This window comes from Maniola hyperantus, chromosome 17 (genome assembly GCF_902806685.2).
Source record: "Maniola hyperantus chromosome 17, iAphHyp1.2, whole genome shotgun sequence".
In the NCBI taxonomy this organism is placed as follows: Eukaryota; Metazoa; Arthropoda; class Insecta; order Lepidoptera; family Nymphalidae; genus Maniola; species Maniola hyperantus.
This window is the reverse complement of record NC_048552.1, coordinates 8,557,943-8,578,839: the sequence shown is the minus strand read 5'-3', so window position 1 is coordinate 8,578,839 and position 20,897 is coordinate 8,557,943. Positions and strand designations below refer to the sequence as shown.

At 40.8% G+C, this 20,897-nt stretch overlaps 1 protein-coding gene across 2 annotated transcripts in view; it reads left to right on the top strand.

The window, feature by feature from the left end:
* LOC117990119 (protein groucho-like) overlaps nucleotides 1-16,053 on the top strand; it is a 107,503-nt gene extending 91,450 nt beyond the window's left edge. For both annotated transcript variants that reach the window (XM_034977570.2, XM_034977569.2), the window contains exons 8-16: nucleotides 6,312-6,413; nucleotides 6,926-7,047; nucleotides 9,533-9,826; nucleotides 10,419-10,665; nucleotides 11,433-11,612; nucleotides 12,724-12,884; nucleotides 13,397-13,479; nucleotides 14,821-15,020; nucleotides 15,617-16,053. In XM_034977570.2, the coding sequence (XP_034833461.1) occupies nucleotides 6,312-6,413; nucleotides 6,926-7,047; nucleotides 9,533-9,826; nucleotides 10,419-10,665; nucleotides 11,433-11,612; nucleotides 12,724-12,884; nucleotides 13,397-13,479; nucleotides 14,821-15,020; nucleotides 15,617-15,724 (1,497 nt within the window). In that variant the 3' untranslated portion in view covers nucleotides 15,725-16,053. The remainder of the gene's footprint in view (nucleotides 1-6,311; nucleotides 6,414-6,925; nucleotides 7,048-9,532; nucleotides 9,827-10,418; nucleotides 10,666-11,432; nucleotides 11,613-12,723; nucleotides 12,885-13,396; nucleotides 13,480-14,820; nucleotides 15,021-15,616) is intronic.
* The last annotated feature ends 4,844 nt before the right edge of the window (nucleotides 16,054-20,897 follow it).

Genomic DNA, 20,897 nt, shown 5'->3' with positions numbered 1-20,897 from the left:
ATTTCCCCTTTCATTAGTCCCTCAACCCTCGTATAATTCCGGACGCGGAGCAATAACAATATAAATCCCCCGTCGCGCCGAGCGGGGGATTAAGGCTTGTCTCGACCCTAATTTAGGGCTGCCCCCGCCCCGGATTAACGAAGTGGCGGAATCCGCTAGGGTTGTCGCTGCGCATAAACTTGTTACGTGTTTAATGTTTTATTGACGGGTAGCGACTAGCGAGGGAGCCCTCATTTAAATAACAGAGCGGCACACGCGTCCTTATAACGATCACCGCGCCGCTCGAGCTTGACCTCTTGTGCCCTCTGCGTTCAGTTTTACACATTGTTGGTAGGTACTTCAGCGCCCGTTTGTAATTAAGATATTATTAATTATTACTATCAAAATATTTTAATGAAGCATTGCAAAGTTCTGCTTCCCACTAATATCGGATTCCTTTCCTGTTCCATGACGTACATGAAGTTGCGGTTAGATTATAATATTCATTAAACTAATTGAATCTTCGTATAAACAAACCTCGTAAAAACAAAATAATTAAATAGGTAGGTAGGTAATTATATTTAGTATCAGGAAAACATCCATGAAAAAAATTTCCAAATTACTTTTGATAAAATTAACATTTAGATAACAAGTCGAAAAACGTGCTAAATCGAATGTGAAATACGGTTGCTCATATCTCGTAATGTTACGTATTTTAAACGGTCGTTCACCCTGACTAATTAATTTTTCGATCTATTACTTCGTGGAGGCGAATCGTTGTGAGGTGGAACGAATTGTTTATCCCCGGTATTAAGTCGTAGCGGGAGTGTCGAGCACATATTGCAGACGAAGAAACCTCAGAGGGCCGACGCGCCCTCCCTTCACGGGATCACGGGTAAATGAGCCGGCATTTGTCAACACATCTCACCCCAATACGCTGACGGATTATTAGATTTTATACAAAAAAGTGTAGTCTCTAGCTCTCCTTTTAAACTAAAATCAACTTTTGTTTTTTTTTTTTTTTTACGTTCGACCGCCTTGACTCTGTTTATAGTTTTAGATTGAAGTTTTTAAGAACCGTTATTGCATTAGGTAGGTACCTATTTATACGATTAGTTTAATATTTCTTTTATGGAAAGTTGAAAATTTAAACAATCATTTTGTTAGTTTTGAAATTGTTTATCTTTTGCTGTTTTCATTTCATAAAATTTCATTTCATTTTCACTTAATTGTAGCGTCTATTTCAACGAAGTAGGTAGCCTATTTACCTTCAGCAAAACGAAAGTTATTTTGCCATATTTAGACGATTTAGTCCTTTAGTGCCAATTTTCCAGACGAGTTAGCTCGACGTAACTCGATTCGGCGTAATTTATTTAAGTAATTTTAACAAAGTAGAACCGTGTACCTACACCGTATTAAAATTTGCCTCGCGACCGCAAAGTAGACGCTAACACAAAATTAAAGTCGTCGACACTTAAGGGCTTCGTAGTTTCGAGGGGACTGGGGAGCTGAATTTTCTCTCGGAATTTCGAAATGGCGGATGAGTTTCGCAAGTCAACTCAATTATCGTTTTAATTAAGGCGCTGCTTGCCACGTGACGTTTGTTTGCGTGCGTGAAAGCGATCGCTCCCTGCGCCCCCGACCCCCGGCCCCCTGTTAATTGTGCTAATTACTTCTGAAATGGTGTAAGGGTAGAGCGAGATTACTTATCGACGGCTTCCACCGAATTTATTTTGTACCACATACCTGAACCTTACGTTTGTTATTAAGTATTTAACGAAGCCTGCTTGTAGGGATTATTCTCTCGAATAAACCAAGACTGAAGAGTCGTAGAGTTGAAGTTGTTTTCAAAATGTAGTTTTGATGGCTCCTTTTTGCCACTCCTCGAAGCCACTTTATCTACTTCGCTCGACCCCTTTTCTACAATGCCTTAAAGAACCCTTATTCTTTTGCAAAACGATGAAAACAACGATACGTTTAATTTTTTATTTATTTAACTAGCTAATACCTCTCTATCCCGTAGGAATTTCGAAAAATACGACCTTATTCCTTGTCTAAATATATTATAAAGGGAACCTTTATGCAAAATTTTAGCAAATTTCTACCTAGAAACCAAACCCTTGGACCTCCAAGGGTTTGGGTTGGGCGTTCATGGCTCAGTCAGTGAGTCAGGACTTTTTTATAAATGTAGAAGATGCTAGATAATAATATAATACACAATACAGTGTTTATTTGTTCCCAAAATAGAGCACAGCTTTGAACAACTAGTAGGTAGATATGTACCTAAAGCAAACTGTGAAATAGTACCTAATAAATCCGAAATAATTTTATGTTACTAAACAAACAGTACAGCGCAATGAGCATATAGTTTTATTGGGCAAGTTTCCAAGCGGTGCATTCGCCGCGTCGTCGGTATGAGTCGGAGCAATCAGCGAGTACAAAGCGCGCTCGTAGAGTACGTCGAGCGGACTTAATGGGCGCGCACTTGTCGCTTACCGCTTATAGTGCAAGAGACGACATAGCTATCTATGGCTCGGCTATGCTGTGCAATGTGAATGTTTTCCAAGCGGTGCATTCGCCGCGTCGTCGGTATGAGTCGGAGCAATCAGCGAGTACAAAGCCCGCTTATAGAGTACGTCGAGTGGACGTAATGGGCGCGCACTTGTCGCTTACCACTTATAGTTCAAGAGACGACCTAGCTATCTATGGCTCGGATATGCTGTGCAATGTGAATGTTTTCCAAGCGGTGCATTCGCCGCGTCGCGTCGTCGTCGGTATGAGTCGAAGCAATCAGCGAGTACAAAGCACGCTTATAGAGTACGTCGAGTGGACGTAATGAGCGCGTACTTGTCGCTTACCACTTATAGTTCAAGAGACGACCTAGCTATCTATGACTCGGCTATGCTGTGCAATGTGAATGTTTTCCAAGCGGTGCATTCGCTGCGCTGTGGTAGCGAGTGGCAAGTGAAGCTCGCTCGAGTAGTGGCGGATGGCAAGCGAAGCACGCTCGCTGTGCTCGGGTGGCGTGCGGCGGTCGCGAAACACGTCAGTTCGACAACGAGCATCAGGCAATTTGGTTATTTGGGGTCGGCCGTAAACCGATAGGAGCGCAGTAAACGCAATCCACCACTCGCGACTATAAACTTTACGAGTCACGTAAAAACACGTTCGAAATGCCGACTCGGTACCATAAATTTATGCTAATGTATTCTTTATAGGAGTTTAATGTGTATTCAGGAATTCCTTCATTATTTATGTATACGAATGAACCGGTAAAGTTAATTTTAAAGTCTCGCTGCGCCCTACGGTTAACGCGATGCTAGTGATTAATTTTTTGTTTTTATGTTTTTGTGAATCACGCTTCCGACTCACTCGGCACTACTTTACAAATAATTACTTGGCAAGCCGCAGGTGGCTGGTTAATGAAAGCATTATGTACCATTGTATGAGAATATTGTATTGTGAGTGAATATGAATTATGTACGAAGTTTCGTTTGAGACCGGTTAGAACTGAATTGCAGTAAGTAGTTCATACCACACGCTATATCTATCCACAAAAACATCAAAGTTAATAGGACACGATAAAAGTTTCTATGACGGCCACATAAAACCGAACAGTATGGATTCGGAGGCCGCGATAAAAGTAGAAAGCGTGTCGTGTAAATCACGTAACTTTTCAAAACTATTATTCCTGAAATATAGTCCGAACTCAATCCGTACATTTCCGAGCGGTGGGCGGTCTATTTATCTATTTCCCCCGCTTCCGCCCCCGAGCGTCCGGTTAACCGCCCCCCCTTCCGGTTAACCGGGCGGCGGCGCGGCGTGCGCGGCTAAACGGCTCGTCGCGTGACCGCAGACAATAAGCCCGGGCGGCGTTAACAGCGCGCCTGTGTGTTGCCACTTTATACGTTACGTCACAGCCTCACACCTCGCCTCTCGCCGCTCGCCCCCACATGTGTACAGAGACGCGAGGCGACGAGGCCGCGACCTCCGACGTGAACAGAACAGTAGCCGATAAGTCGTGTTGTCGAAGCCTGTAGAGCCTTGTTTAGCGCCGCAGTATCATCCTCGCCCCCGCCTTCCAAACTCCCAGCCATCGTACCCGGCTCGATTGCCTTTTTCTTGAGGTCGACCCTCGTAATAGGATAAAGTACAGATTAGCTCTATCCGCTTTACTGACGAAAATGAAAAAGGTTTTCACGTACATATTACAATACAGACGGTGTACTTATTTGGATATTAAAGCTTTGATCTCCTTGCCGTATTATTAAAGTAAATATTATGCTACATTCATATTAATATCCAGTTTGAGATATACTACACAAGTATAGATAGCTCTTGGAAAACAATATGTGAATATAATCCTAACTAGGTATCGAGCTTAGTTCAAACTTTAATAGGTATTCATAACAGGTAAACCAATCTATACCTAAATACAAACAAGGATCAGTTGTTATCGGTAAAATGGCCGTAAGTAATATACATTTATGTAGCAATGGCGCATATTAAAATAACGACCTAGCCACAAAACATATAGGTACCCAAGCGAACGAACGACTCGAAGGGGCAACATAAAATACGTTGAATCGAATCCGACGCGTCACTTTACGGCGCGCACCGTTGGGTCTCTCGAAATAGCACTACTTGAAATTCGATATCCAATGCTGTGGAGTTCGGGTGCTCGTAAAATTAGGGCTTCGGTTCGGATTCACACTAATAAACGCCAACCGTGAATGTACGTTCTCTCTGTTTCATTGAAGTCAGGAACAATATTTTCTTTATATACCTCCTCTACGTGCCTCTATCTTATCAAATAACAAAGTATTTACTTCGCTATCGTAAAAGGGGTTTCTTGTGTAGTAATGAAATGCCTCGACTGAAATTGTTTAAGCTGCTATAAAACGGGCTCGATTCGTGACGTGATTCGTACCCATTACTGAGGCATGGCCGCAAATAAACTTGAATCTGAACATAAAATGATATTGTCTGTGTGCGAGAGGGCGGGCTGTAAGTCACAGCGGGCGGCGACAGGTTGACGGCTGCCGAGCAAATTAACAGCTTGCCACTAGCCTCTAACTTAGTGCCTCGTAAAATTAGGCCCGCTAGGCCCCTCGGGGCTGAACCGAGCCTGGCCTTCTATAAGCTGCTCCGAGAAATTCGGATTAACCCCGAGCCATTTCTCATTCGAGATCAGTTACGACATAAGCGACTTAGCTGGACCATGGTGTTAGGGGTGAATTGTATGACGGAATTAACATTAACCTACTTCCATGTAGATTTGTAGAGCGTAGGTATGATACAGAATTGAACCGCTTTTAAGTGGGCAAATTAACACGTATTTAAAAAGACCTGCCAAGTGCGTGTCGGACTCGCGTGAGTGTTCCGTACCTTGGAAGTATACGTGGTACCTAATTATTATTTTGTTGTTTTAATTACGAGTATCTCAATCTGTACCTATGTTATCAAAAAAAAATTGTGATAGGTATTATAACTACAAATTAATTATTTTCAAATTTCTTTGTGAGACCTGGCTTCTTGCCTTTCATGACTCTAGGTCAACCCTATATTCTAATTTACTTGAGAGTGTAAAAGTATGTGGCATTCGAATGCGTTCACTTTTTTGAGAAGCTTGATTTTTACAGCTCCGAGAGAGTGTAGTGTAGACTTGAATTTTATATTAATTTCAACTTAATATCTCCACACGTGCCTCCAACTCCACATAAGGGTGCCTTTTTCCTTTCGTGGTACGGAACCCTAAAAATTGCAAGAGTATTCCACTCACGCTGTTACACAAACATTATTTTGTACGGCTATACAAATTGCCATGAGCTCTAACTTAATATTGATAATCCGAATAATTGAAGCAAAAACCATTCTGAGAAGTTGGAGTGTGCTGTACACATTCGCGAATATATTTCGTATCGCAGTGTCAACACGGGCGGAATCAGTAAGCGCGGCGATCGTTCGACACGTATATGATTATTTCATTAGTTCGTATTTGCGCGCTCATTCGAATGTAGCGTCCGCCCTTCCCCTCGTGGCCGAGCCAGGGGGGCGATGACCACTCCCGGAGCTAATCATGCGGTCAGTTTGTTCTGCCTCAGCGTGTTTTGATATTGATATTGACTGTAGCGCTCGCATCGCTGCGCGTCGATTTATTTGCGAACAATGATCGATTGATTGCTATACCAGTGTAGGTACTACGTAAGCCTGTAAACGTTTTGATTATGTTTACCGACTCTTATTTGCTAAACCAACAAGCCGTATACCGCATGCATATTAAATGAAACGTGTTATAGTTTATTTTGAATTGTGAATGTTTCTTGTTGCAGAGAAATTCAATATCCCCGGGTGAGAGAGAAAAGTATCGGACAAGAAGTCCAGCGGAACCAGACCATAAGAAACTTAAAAAAGAAGAAAAGGATATGGGTCATGTAAGTTTAACTTGCTGCAATTATAAAGAGGCAAAGTAAAAGTTTGTTTGTACGAAGTAATCTCTAGTCTCTAGAATTGCAGAACCAATTTTGAAAATTCTTTCACTAATAGAAAGCGACATTATTCCTGAGTAACATAAGGCTATATTTTATTTTTGAATAAATTAGAGATCCCTACGAAAATTGTAATAAGTCTATGTTAAGGTACCTAGGTACCTACCTACTAAAAGTACCTAGATTCTTGAGTAACCTTGAGTCTTGAATCTTAATCCATTGAGTAACTTACTGCAAGAAAAACTTAGGACCGCTACAGATTTTTCTTGGACTTCTTTGATCTTCCGATCATACTTAATTATAATCACATTTCCGAGTTCAGTTCATTATGAGCAAGCATTATAAATGCTCTTAATTTATTTTTCAGATAAATGTTTCAATTAATACCTACGTATATGTAAAGCAATAATAACACCTTCGCAGGGTCTTACTAATATCTAAATTGTTAACTTTTCCAGGAGTTAGTGGTAGATGACGCGAGCGAAGAGCCGACATCACCCCATAATGGAGCGCCTTCGCCGCGTGAAAACGGTCTGGACAAATTACAGCCTAAGAAAGAACACCCACCACACAGCCCTAGGTAACATTAGCTTCTATCACTAATTTTACCCCAGATAACCTTAATAATGATTTTTTCCCCTAAGTTTATAACATCACTACCCATATAGGTATTATAAATGCGAAAGTGTGTTCATTGTGTTGGTTGGTTTGTCCTTCAATCACGCTGCAAGACAGCAATGGATCGGCGTGATTTTTACATGGGTACCTATAGTTAAAGAAGAATTCGAGAGTGACATAGACTACCTACTAATAACTATAGAGTTTCCAAGAGATTTTAAAAACCTAAATCCACGCGGATGCAAGTAACGGGCATTAGCTAGTTAGCTATAAATATCAAATTGTACTTGCTCTACTAACAAAATGACTCATAGATGCTCAAAAAAAATTTAGTTACTTATTTAAAAATACATAGTTGCAAAAACGCCACGTAACATTTGAAGGGTAGGTAGCAGATAATCTGTATAACATGTATTGAGGCCACTCGCGACTCACAGTACGATGTTGTACGCGATAAATTCACGATAATCGCTCCATCCATTTAAGGGAAGCCTTACTTTGTAAACTATCCGTTACATTTGCTGGAAGGTCAACGATCGTAGCCGAAAATTAATCTAGTTCTCTGAATCAATTACCAGCATTAGTCCTGTTACGACAATGAGATTAGACACGGCTTGATGGATAACCGATGATAATCTTCACGCAAACTTATGGTTACGCTTACCAGCGTCTAACCTCGTGGGAGCCACTCGAGTCTACCCCAATTACTGTGGCTTATACAAACAGTTTAATGAACTAATCCAACAAAAGTAGCTCATTTGTTGCGTTGCCTAACCAAATTGTGAAGGTTATTTTCGTTATCGCTTTTCCTGATACGAGTGTTAGACGTCTAGAAGTTTGTTAGATGCTCAATTGTTACTAAACTGCTTCAATGATAACATTTTTCGAGAGCTTAGTAAGTTCGTAAGTTTCTTTCAACTGTCTTGATCGTGACCTAAAATAATTTTGTTCGTTGTCTTTTTTACATTTTCAACGCATTCTGAGTTTACATCTCATCATCATCAACAAACCATCACTAGTCCACTAGTGAGCCCGAGCACTCTCAGAATTAGAAGGGTTTAGGCCATAGTCCGCCACGTTCTGGCCAAGTGCGGATTGGCAACCTTCACACACCTTTGAGAACATTTTGGAGAACTCTCAGGCATGCAGGTTTCCTCATGATGCAAATGATATTTAATTGTTTAAAAATGCAATTAAGTCCGTAACGTTAGACGTTCTTTAGTACACAGACGAAGTCGCGGGATTCATAATAGGTATCTGTATTACGATGTTTTATAAAGTAGGCCTATACCCACATAAGTAAGTGACTTACTTATAATGCGTCAATAATAATTAAGGTAGAAAAATGTTGTATATTCCTATAATAATTATCTGAAAGGTATGAATGAAAAAATTAACTCGATTCAACATACCAACTACGCATAGCATAAATTGCGACCTGAATACATCATTAATTCATTATTACCATTTAAGTTAAGAATATAATATAGAAACATAAGCCCTTTTAACCTTATTTTAGCAAAGCAAATGCATATGAGCGTAACCTAGATACATTTAAATTTGTGCATGTAATTAAAATAACTTGACTTTAAAATGAATATTAGATGGTTATTTTACGTGCATTATATTGACTTCAAAAACATGAAAACTTAATGCTAAAGGCTGAATAATTAGGCTCAAGCTGCACCAAAATTAAATTATGAAGTTTCTATCACATTCTTTTGTTTCTGAATCCTACAATCTAATCCATATTACTTAATATGGTAATAGGGTGTCTGTCTGTCTGCTAGCTTTTCAGGGCCCATATTAAGTTCCACAGATTTTAAGGAATTTTTGTAGATACAGAGTTAGCTTACATCCTAGCTTTTCGTCCCGGAATATTGTATAGATACCTAGTCTATGAAATATTAATGAAATGGGTCTCTAATATCTAACTTTGCGATAGATAGGTACTTAATTGTACTCGACCTACGAATCGAAGACTGACACTCATTGAAACCTTTTTACAGTAGCTCACTATAGGAAACAAGACAATTGTTCAGATAAAAACCTTAGACTTATGGTTGTATACCTACCTAAACATACCAGAAGCGAAGTTAAATATTAATCACTTGGACGATCCAAGATTAATCACTTGGACGATCTAACCTATAGATCGTCCAAGATTAATTACGACGCGCGCAGGCTTATCGAAAGTTTTACCTTTTATTATAACCTAACTGCAATTTTAACTTGTTTAGGGCCCAATTGCTATTGCTACCACTCAATCAAAATGGCGACCTAAACACAAAAAGCATTTAATAGTCGATCGAGTCTCGCGTCGGAACGAGACTAGTTTAACAACCACCAACCACCCGTATTTATACAATCGACTCAATATGGCTGCCTCGCAACGCGACTTCAATTTTAAAAGGCGCCAAATACAAATGCGATAACATTTGTTTCAGGTCAGGTACATCAAGTAACGCGTCAACGCCGTCAGCAAAAAAGTTGGATGAGAAGCCAAGCACGCCAATCTCGAAGCCAGTGACGCCAACGTCCGGTGCTAGCGGCGTCGGATCGGCGGGGGCGCCTCTCAAGGCTGCAGTGAAGCCGCCGGCACTACAGTATCCTTACCTGGGAAACGGGGCCCATGATGCATACGGGCTCGCGGGGTACTCGGCGAGAGCTGCGTTGGCGTATGAGCCTTTGCGTCCGCCGATCGGACCGGCTTCGCTTGCGCCGATACCGGGTGGCAAACCGTAAGTTTAAATCTTACCTACTTATCATAACCTACCTAGCCTTAAAAGTCCCTACAAGAGACCTAACTATGGCATCGTTTGGCGACGACCACCATGATCTGTGAATTTATGAAATTGTAACTGGTGCTATAAAGTTGTACCTGTACTTATAAAACCGTGCTTTTTGTATTTCAAAATTATACAGTCAACTCGAATACTTCTTCAACTTTCATCAAAATCAACCTAGTAATCACCAAGTGCAAACTGAATGTTCATTTTCATCATTAAAATCATTAATAATATTAGGTACTAATATATTGTGTTTTCTATGAAATTGTTATAGTTGCTCTACTCCTTGTCATTAAATTTATTTAGAGAAACATATCGAACCAGAATTACCTACCATTAAAGTAGATATTCTTTGGGTGCCTATGATATGAACGCCACGTATACTCGCTTCATACAAGCGCAGAACTGCGATAAGTCACACTAAGGCACTTGCCTTAGTGTGACGCCTAGGTTCTACACTTGTAGAACCTAGGCGTTGTGTTCATATGCACCAAAGAACCTTAAAATGAAGGGGCAACTACAGCAAAACAACTGTTGTTTGCAGGGCCTACTCATTCCACGTATCGGCGGAGGGGCAGATGCAGCCGGTGCCGTTTCCGCCTGACGCGCTGATGGGGCCGGGCATCCCCCGTCACGCGCGTCAGGTCTCCGCGCTTGCCCACGGCGAGGTCGTCTGTGCCGTCACAGTCTCCTCGCCCACCAAATACGTGTACACTGGCGGCAAGGGCTGCGTCAAGGTGTGGGACATCAGCCAGCCCAGCAAGGCGCCCGTCAGCCAGCTGGATTGCTTGGTGAGTGGGTAACTGTCGGCGTCCACTTGTGCTACATCTTAGATACTGCTTCTCGCTCTAGCGCGTTAGAGTGCGCATCTAGTTGTCTCAGTCTCTCTCTCCTCGTCCGCTGAGTGCCTACGTGTACACCGACGGCAAAGGCTGTGTCAAGGTGTGAGACATCAGCCAGCCCAGCAAGGCGTCTGTCAGCCAGCTGGATTGCTTAGTGAGTGGGTAGTTGTCGGCGTCCACTTTTGCTACATCTTGGATACTGCTTCTCGCTCTAGCGCGTTAGAGCGCATCTAGCTATCTCAGTCTCTTTGCCCACCAAGTACCTACGTAAACATTGATGGCAAGGGCTGCATCAAGGTGTGAGATATCAGCCAGCCCAGCAAGGCGCCCGCCAGCCGACTGAATTGCTGGGTATCTGTTGGCGTCTACTTTTTCTACTTATGGTAAGACTATAAAATAAGTTGCCAATTCCTCGAACTATCAAAAAAACTCCTCGAAATCGAAATTTCTTTTGATACGGTAAAAAAATCCTAGAAATAGAAAATTAAAAGTTTGTTAAAATAATTGTTGTTGGATCTAGCATATTATGTCCGCAACTCCGCAGATAATTATCTAATCATGATCTAACATTCTGGCTTATAAGACCTCAATTTTAACACCATTATAAATTAAAGTTCTGTAAATATTTGAATTTTATCAGAGTAAAGTTTTAAACGTTTTTATTTTATTTATTTATTTTATTTAAAGTTTTATACGATCTCGGTCTTATTTTCTAGCAAAGGGACAACTATATAAGATCAGTTAAGCTGCTACCGGACGGTCGCACGCTGATCGTGGGCGGTGAGGCATCCAACCTCTCCATCTGGGACCTCGCGTCGCCTACGCCACGAATCAAGGCTGAACTGACGTCCTCTGCTCCAGCTTGCTACGCCTTAGCCATCAGCCCTGACTCTAAGGTGATTATTGTAATTAATCTATGGTTCCAATCTTCAATTCTAACTCAGCCCCCCAATTGTGTAAGAATAACCATTTCATGGCTATCGCAATCGTCAAGAATTCTGCCCTTTGATTGGCTGTGAAAAAATGTAAAAAGCGAATCAACCAATCAAAGGGCAGAATGTATTGACGATTGCGATAGCCATGAAATGGTTATTCTTACACAATTGGGGGGCAGAACACTCAAATAGGTAAACGGCGATAGCAATCCATACTAATATTATAAATGCGAAAGTGTGTCTCTGTCTGTCTGACTGCCTGCTAACTTTTCACGGCGCATGCGTTCAACCGATTTTGACGAAATTTGGTACAGAGATAGCTTACATCCCGGGGAAGGACATAGGCTACTTTTTATCCTGGAAAATCAAAGAGTTCCCACGGGATTTTTACAAACCTAAATCCACGCGAACGAAGTCGCGGACATCATCTAGTAATTAATAAAGAAGGAACTTTTTTTAAGGATACGATGACCCGTTACATCTACTATCAGATGAAAGCACTGTTTCAACGTACAACTAAACAGATTATACTAACTCCAATAATTATGAGACGAGGTATAGTACGCGACAGGTCGAGATGGCAAACGGGGTAGGGACGCCCCGCACACCCGCACAGCCACCGCGCTTATCCGCTGACGTGAGGGTTTGCGGGGTGTCCCCCGCCTCATACCCTGATTGCCATCTCGATCTGTCGCTTACTATACACTAAAAGGTCTGATGCTCATCAATTTGATCTCAATAATTCTGAACAGTTGAAACAATAGGCAGATTTTGCAAAATTCTTAATATCTTGTTAAATTCTGTTTAAATACCTACATAAAAAATCTTATTTTTTTCTTATACTTTACTATTCGAAGCTAAAGCATTGCTCGACCTAACTTCGACGGTTATATGAGTTAACGACGATGCCATGCGAGATCATAAGAGCTCGAAAACCTTCGGAAACGAGTGCTTATATGAATTATGACAGATCAAGGGAGATATCTTCTGGAGCAAGCCAGGCCCACAAAAGGCTGTAGTTCCAATGATGATTATGTGGATGGCAATTTGAATGCCAATATTATCATTCCAGGTATGCTTCAGCTGTTGTTCGGACGGCAACATCGCAGTGTGGGACCTCCACAACCAGACCCTGGTGCGGCAGTTCCAAGGCCACACGGATGGTGCCTCTTGTATCGACATATCTGCGGACGGCACTAAGCTGTGGACCGGCGGGCTCGATAACACTGTCAGGTAATGTACACAAATTGATAGATTGTACACTCTTAAACAAAGAAAAACTGTGGAATCAACTGCCTTCGGCCGTGTTCCCATTAGATTAAGTACAACATGGAGTTATTCAAGGGGTGGACCAACAAATTCCTGAAAGGCTGGCAACGCTCTGGTGATGGTGGTGGGAAAACTAGAATATCACTACCCATACTTATTATAATATAAATGCGAAAGTGTATTTGTTTGTTGGTTTGTCGGTTTGTCCTTCAGTCACGTCGCAACGGAGCAACAGATCGACATGATTTTTTGCATGGACACGGATTTTTGTATAAAAACTATTCAAAACGAAAAAAGAGTAAATATTGTTCTCTGGATTACAGAATCTGACCTAGCTTGAATGTCTTGCAATTGGGTATAGATCTTTTTAGACTAGTACTCTGTCAATATTCAGGCTCTTTGGACTCGTTAATGTCTAATTCGACCAGCTGTTGTGTTCATTGGCCCTCTATTAACCTTTCCGTATATTGTTACAGATCTTGGGACTTAAGAGAAGGCAGACAATTACAACAACACGACTTCAGTTCACAGATATTCTCCTTAGGATATTGTCCCACAGGTAAAAGCACAGTGTAAAAGGCTTGCCGTTTTCTGACAATAGGTACACTTACATAGATATTTTATAACAACGTATTTTTTTAATGAAAAGTGAATGTACATAGTTATACCTAAAATGGAAATGGAATAGGATATTAATCAGGTAAAATACTAAGAAATAATTTATTAGTCTATTTATTTATTTAAAAGTACAACAATTTATCACAAAGAGTAGTGAAAACTCTAGCGAAAAGTTGGACAGTTATGGTTCTTACGGTACAGGTATTAATTCCCATAATTAATATTCTAGAAAAGACAAGTCAAGGGAGTCGATATTTTGTTTCAAGGCTAATGTTATTCGAAACGATATCAATTAACATACCTAATTATAGTTCTTAGCATTTTTAACTAAACGAAAAGATTTCTTATAAAATGATTTGCCTAACTACCATGAAATTAACAATTTTAATTTTTATGGCTCTAATTTTACGATGGTTCTAATGGGCTTTTTAGTGGTTAACATAACTGGATGTGTAAATTATGACCTCTACACGGTTGAATGATTCTTCCGAAGTACCATTTCAAAATGTTGAATGTGAATAAATCATTTAATTATCAACCTATAGCCATTCCTATGGCGTGTGAATCTTTAGATAAATATATATGTATATATGTATATAAAATATTAGGTATGTAAAATTTATTTCTGATACATAATCCATCCATTATATCTATTTTATTCATTAGCTCATTTCGTTGCCTGTTTTAAATACCATTTGACCACGTCAGGCACATTTCCATTTATTTTTATTTTTCCAAAGATGCCTATTTTTGTTTCTTGAGGAAGTTTTCTAAAAATACTCAGCCTCTTGGGAAGCGTCGATCGACGATATCATTTTAATCGCTATCAACTTCTGTTGGTACCTACTTAATGCTGGGAAGAGATTAGCCTCTCGATTGCGGTAGAATGACAGCTACAATGTAACGATCGCAATCACCTCTGATTGGTTAGCGCTCGCTCACTAGTTTCAATTATTACCATAATTTCAGTCAATCACAACAATTGCGATGTAATAATGATTGATGCAGGTTTTTCCAAATCGACCCTCAGTTTATTGCATTCGCAAAGACGGTAAAAGTGACACTGATCATGGATTTGGCCTGCTAGCGACTCTAAAAATCTGAACAGGATCAAGGTTCTTAGGCTAGCACTTGACTTGGTTAGCGATCAACATGCCCATTCAGTTCCAGTTTTGCACCAACCTCCGACCGAGCAGCAGGCCAATAGAGTCGTATATAGGACGTGACAATCACAAATAAGATACATTCTATGGTAACTAATAAAGGAACTCTTTGTCTTCAGGCGAATGGCTCGCGGTGGGCATGGAGAACAGCAACGTGGAAGTGCTGCACGCGGTGAAACCGGACAAGTACCAGCTGCACCTGCACGAGTCGTGCGTGCTGTCGCTGCGCTTCGCGTCGTGCGGCAAGTGGTTCGTGTCCACCGGCAAGGACAACCTACTCAATGCCTGGCGCACGCCTTACGGCGCCAGCATCTTCCAGGTGTGTACCTACTACCTACTCACTCAGGGTGCTCCGGATTCGTTCTTGCCCAAATTCGACCTAATCTTAGATGCATTACCTATTCATGAATTTTATGATGACTTATTCCAGCGAAGAGTTTTGGCCAAGGTTGTTCGTCAAAATTAGTTCTGATTATTTTTTCAGTTAAAAGAAGGTGGTTTTAGACTGGATAAGAGTCTTGACTGTAACATAAACACTCAGTCAATAGCATCGAAATAGTCCAAAATGTTCAAAATAGTTTTCTTTCAAGTGTCCATACACGGACAGCTCGAGCAGTTGATATTCACGGACCGCTCGAGCAGTCGAAGTTATTTGCAGTTGCAGTTGAAAATTTACGACCACTCGAAGCGGTCGTGAATGCTGGAGCGGACTTAAGCATAAAGACTATGAAAGGAAAGATTGCAGTCCATCCTGACTGCTTCAAGCTGTCCGTGTATGGCCGGTCTTAGTCGCAGCTTGAAGCAATTATTGATTAGGGAAACCTCCATGTATGGTCGCTCGGTTTTATGAATTAAGATTATCTAAAATATGCAATATATTTTATATGATTATATAAAAGTAGATGTCTGTTGCAGTCAAAGGAATCATCATCGGTGCTCAGCTGCGACATCTCGTCGGACGACAAATACATAGTGACAGGCTCAGGCGACAAGAAGGCCACAGTGTACGAAGTGATCTATTAGTGCGCGTCAGGACACTCGGACTACGAACAAACGAACTGATCAAAGTGCCGTGACCGCGACGTGATCGTGACGTGATCGTGACGTGACGTGAGCCGCGCGGGACGTTCCGCGAGCGTAGCGCGGAAAGTGGTGATATAGCTTTAGTGTATAGAGTATATTGGGAAGCCTGTATGTACTTATGCGACTTGTTTATATAGATTAGTGTGCGCGGTTTATGTTTATTTGTTGAGCGCCCGTAGTGTATGTTGGCAGCAGATCTCAAAATGATGATTTCGTTTCAATATTGTTGTAAAATGCTCATATTAAAGAAAAGATATGCGCAAATTATATATGACTCGTTTTATTTTTCTTATTACCCACCCACCTTTTCACTATTGATAACAAACTGACGATGATCTGGAAAAGCCGTTTAACCACTTAAACAAGCTGAAAATCATTAGTTCTTGTTCATTTTTGAATTGTAACTTTAACTGTCAGTAATTTCGTCTTAGTAAGTAATCAGCTATCATTGCACAGCTAACAAAACACCATGGCATGAAATAAGTGCGTTAAAGTTTTAGAAATCTCATAACTGGCGAACCCACCGCAGTCCGAGTGGCTGGTCTAGTTTACCGTACAAAGCCACCTCATCACAAATTTTTAGTTCTTATCAAGCATCTCCTGGTCCTGAGAACTGAGTAATTGTAACTTTAAAACGCCAAAAGTTTGTACGTGATTTATGGCGATAACGATAATGAATCTAGCACCAGTTCGGAATGTTAGATACTCGAAAGTCGAAATCATAAAAACTGCAAGTGTCTTCGTCTTGTGGACGATCCCAAACTAACCGGCTCGTTGGAAAGCCTGGAGCACCGCAGAGACGTAAGCTCTCTTTGCGTGTTCTATCGCCTTTATAATAGGAAGTGCTCTGAAGAACTTTTTGACCTCATTCCACCTCCCTTTTTCTACAACTGCACCGCGCGCCACCGTAAGCAATTTCATCCTCACCACCTGGGTGTCTGGCGCACTTCGACCATCCGTTGTGCCAGATCCTTCTTTTCACTCACATGCAAACTATGGAATCAACTCCCATCGGCGGTATTTCCACTAGATTACAACATGGGATTATTCAAGGGGCGGACCATCAAATTCCTGAAAGCCCTGTAGGTTTCTTGATAGACCGACAGACAGATAGACATACAGACAGACAACAAAGTGATTTTATAAAGGTTCCGTTTTTCCTTTTGAGGTACGGAACCCTAAAAAAAGATCAATAGTGTTCATTTTCAAAAGGTGTTTTAGGTGTGTATGGTCGTGGTGATAACTATTGTTGTTTTCCTCATTATACAGTTGGTGCTTCGAAATACTAAGTAGATACCTAATTTATCTGTCGTCATAAATTATCATAACAAAAATACGTATTGCATAGATTCCAATTACTGAAACGTGATACCAATTTTATCAAGAGATTTCTCTGTAAATTAGCCCTTCAAAAACAACACACATGCTCGCTAACGACGGTTTTATCTGACGCACGATGGACAAACACCGTGTTTGCGCTTGATATTTGTTTATCTTCCCGCGGCAATCCCCAGGGTCACAAAATATTTGTGAATCAATTCTGTACTATGACCACCCTCGGTTTGTATGGGCCATGGGGCGATCAATTAAACTAGCAGGTTTTTTTTGCCACTATTTATTTATTTGTATTTTAAACTTTTAAAGTAATATACCTACCTATTATAATAATTATCAATGGTTAGCAAATAAACTATTAATAAACTAAAATCTAAAAAAAAACAACATTAAATTAAAACTAAAATAAAATAAATGCCACTTAAATTACATTTGAAAATAAAAGAAAAATAATCCAACTAGCAGTTTGATTATTTTTCTCCTAGTGCTATCAAAAAACATCAACTAGGTAGGTAGTAGGTAGGTACATATACTACGCGACAGGTCGAGATGGCAATCGGGGTATGATTACCGCACGTCACCCGCGTGTCCGAATCTGTATTCGGCATTTTCGCTGTGCCCGTATCTTGGAGAGTACGTTGAGCTGTCGGCCCTGATTGTTATCACTAACATCTGATACTAATAATAATCAATGTAAAGATCACATAATCTCGTTCTCTTAGTCCAGTTGTAGCTATGCGGAAGGATCTGGTTAGCCTACCTAGCCCAATTACCTATGATTCTACTAGTTAGGTAGTAAGTGATATAATAATATGACGTACCTACTTACTAATTTATTTACGTGTAAATTCTTCATCTGCCTTTAATCATTCGATTTAATTGTTCTCCGGGGACTAAGTAATCTAAGTCCGAGGTATTTTCCATCATGCCTAGTTGGCGGAAAACAACGGTGCTCCGCATAGGTACCTACGTAATGGATCCATCGGCGATCGGACGTGGACAGACGCTGGCACTGCCAGCCACCGGACCTTATCTGCTTATACACAGCATGCACGTACATGTACGAATTACGACGTACCAGCTACCTATGTACTTACAACTACAAAGCTATATGGAAAATGTAACAAGTTTTTATTACGTAACTTGCAACAAATCTAAGAATCGTGACGTTGAATTCATAGGTAGTTAACTGATATAATGCACTTTATGCAAGAAGGTACCTACTACAGGCAAATTCTGTTGGTCTTACGCTTCTTAGATGCTCGAAGGTCGATAGCTATGAAGATACATATTAGTGTGGATCGCACTGTTTAGCTATCTATCACTCAAAATAAAATCAATGTGGAAGTGTGACTGTCTGTTCCGAGTTATGATAACTCGGAACAGACAGTCACGGCTGTCAGTCAGTTACGGCTCAGTCGATTTTCAGGAAAGGCCTAGAGCCCCTACCCCACCGCAGCCACTCGCTAATTACTGACGTGAAAACAGGTCTATGAAGATAGACCTGTTTTCACGTCTCTCAGTAGGCACAGCATAAAAAGTAGTAAGTAGGGTAAGTACGATCGCGGTACGATCAGATTTATGTGACTAATTCAAAGGTTCTTTCTGAATCTGGAAGCTTTCAATAAATTTTTTAAAAATCTCTACTATTCTATACTTTTTTGGGTCTTGATGTATCGTAATCCGAGAAGGAAGCGTATGGTAAATAATAAGTACCTATCTATGATAGAATTCGCAGCTCGCGCCAGACACTGGCGGTGCCAGCCACCGGAGAGATAACGCCCACGCCGACTCCGGCTGCGCAGAATTTGCTACAACAGGATAGTTCCATGGCTCTGTACCCAAAGGGTGCCAACGGGACCCTCGGAATTCAATTCTCTTCCTGTTCATGAGATACAGCCCACTGATAGACAGTCAACGGACGGTCGGACGGACGAAATAAGCTTAGTAATAGGGTCCCGTTGGTTTGAAAGCCATTTTTAGGGTTCCGTAGCCAAATGGCAAAAAACCGAACATTTATAGATTCGTCATGTCTGTCTGTCTATCCGTCCATATGTCACAGCCACTTTTTTCCGAAACTATAAGAGCTATACTGTTGAAACTTGGTAAGTAGATGTATTCTGTGAACCGTATTAAGATTTTCACACATAAATAGAAAAAAAAACAATTTTGGGGGTTCCCCATACTTATAACTGAAACACAATTTTTTTTCATCAAACCCATACGTGTGGGGTATCCAGGTATACGTGTATAGGTACTTATTACGCGACAGGTTGAAATGGCAATCGAGAAGCGAATGCAACCGCACAGCCCCCGCGCGGGTGACGTGCGGGTGTGCGGGGCGTTCCACCGCCTCATACTCTAATTGCTATCTCAACCTGTGGCGGACTATAGGTCTGTGCATTACCTAATAATATTAATAACGAATGGATAATGTTGTTGTTTTCCTCATTATATTTTGCACGCGCATGGACAGTTGCTCAGTACTTCCGATTGTTATCACAAGTTATCAAGGGATGTAAGCGCTGCAAAAAACACTATCAATTCCGCTCCGATCGGAATTTCCGCTTTGTAAGTTCATTTCATGATTTCTAAGGACTGGCGTAATTGGCTTTTCCGTTTGAAAGCACAGCTGATGAGACTTGGACGATCTATAGGTTAGATCGTCCAAGTGATGAGATGATACCTACCTACAAACCTTACTGAACAGATTTTGATAAAACTAAGATTGGTACGTGTTAGGTGAATAGGTAGGATAGGATAGGACCTTATACTACTTAGTACTTACCTATGCAATATCAACACGTTTGCCCAAACCAAGGAGTGCAAGTAATGTTTCTAAATGCCTGAACAGATTTGGATGTTTGGGGTATCGTTAGAGCCGTTACATTATTCCGAGTGTCACCTGGCTATAAATTACTACCCATACTTATTACAAATGCGAAAGTGTGTTTGTTTGTTGGTGTATTTGTTTGTCCTTCAATCACGTCTCAACGGAGCAACGGATTGACGTGATTTTTTGCATGGATATAGTCAAAGATCTGGAGAGTGACATAGGCTTATTTTTATTCCAGAAAATTAAAGAGTTCCCACGGGATTTTTAAAAACCTAAATCCATACGGACGAAGTCGCGGGCATCAGCTAGTCAAAAATTAATGATTTTTAAATTATGGCTATATACCTAGTAAAAATAAATATGGACGAAATTCAAATGTGAATTTTTTTACATCTTAGTATTTTGTGTTGTATTTTTTGGCAAGTTTGTTGTTTGTTTGTTTTGGATTACGAGAAGGCAGGCCCCTCTTTCCCACTGGGCACTCTGGGCACGTGCCCAGGACCCACGATCGACAGGGGCCCACTAGTCCCAAAGTAAGTATAACCTACCGACCGATATTTTATTACCGAAAAACATATTTATTTCGATACAATCATAGGTCAAAAAAGTCCTCTCAAACAAAGGACCATAGAGATTTTTAACTAGTCAAGACTGACTCCGATCCTTCTTGTTTTTAACCCCCGACCCGAAAAGATTAGGCCCCACTATGTGCCCAGGGCCTCCAATAGGTTAAAGACGGCCCTGCGAGAAGGCTCTAGAGCTTTCTTTTCAACAGGGTAGGTACGTCGATAAATAAAAAAATTCTATCTTACGTAGGTAAACGAACTGTCGTATGGGTCGAGAAAACAAACCGATAATTAAAATTAAGTGAATGATCTACATATCGCATAACAATAAACACGCCGCTTATTATTTTAAAAATATCTAAGTATAGTCACACAA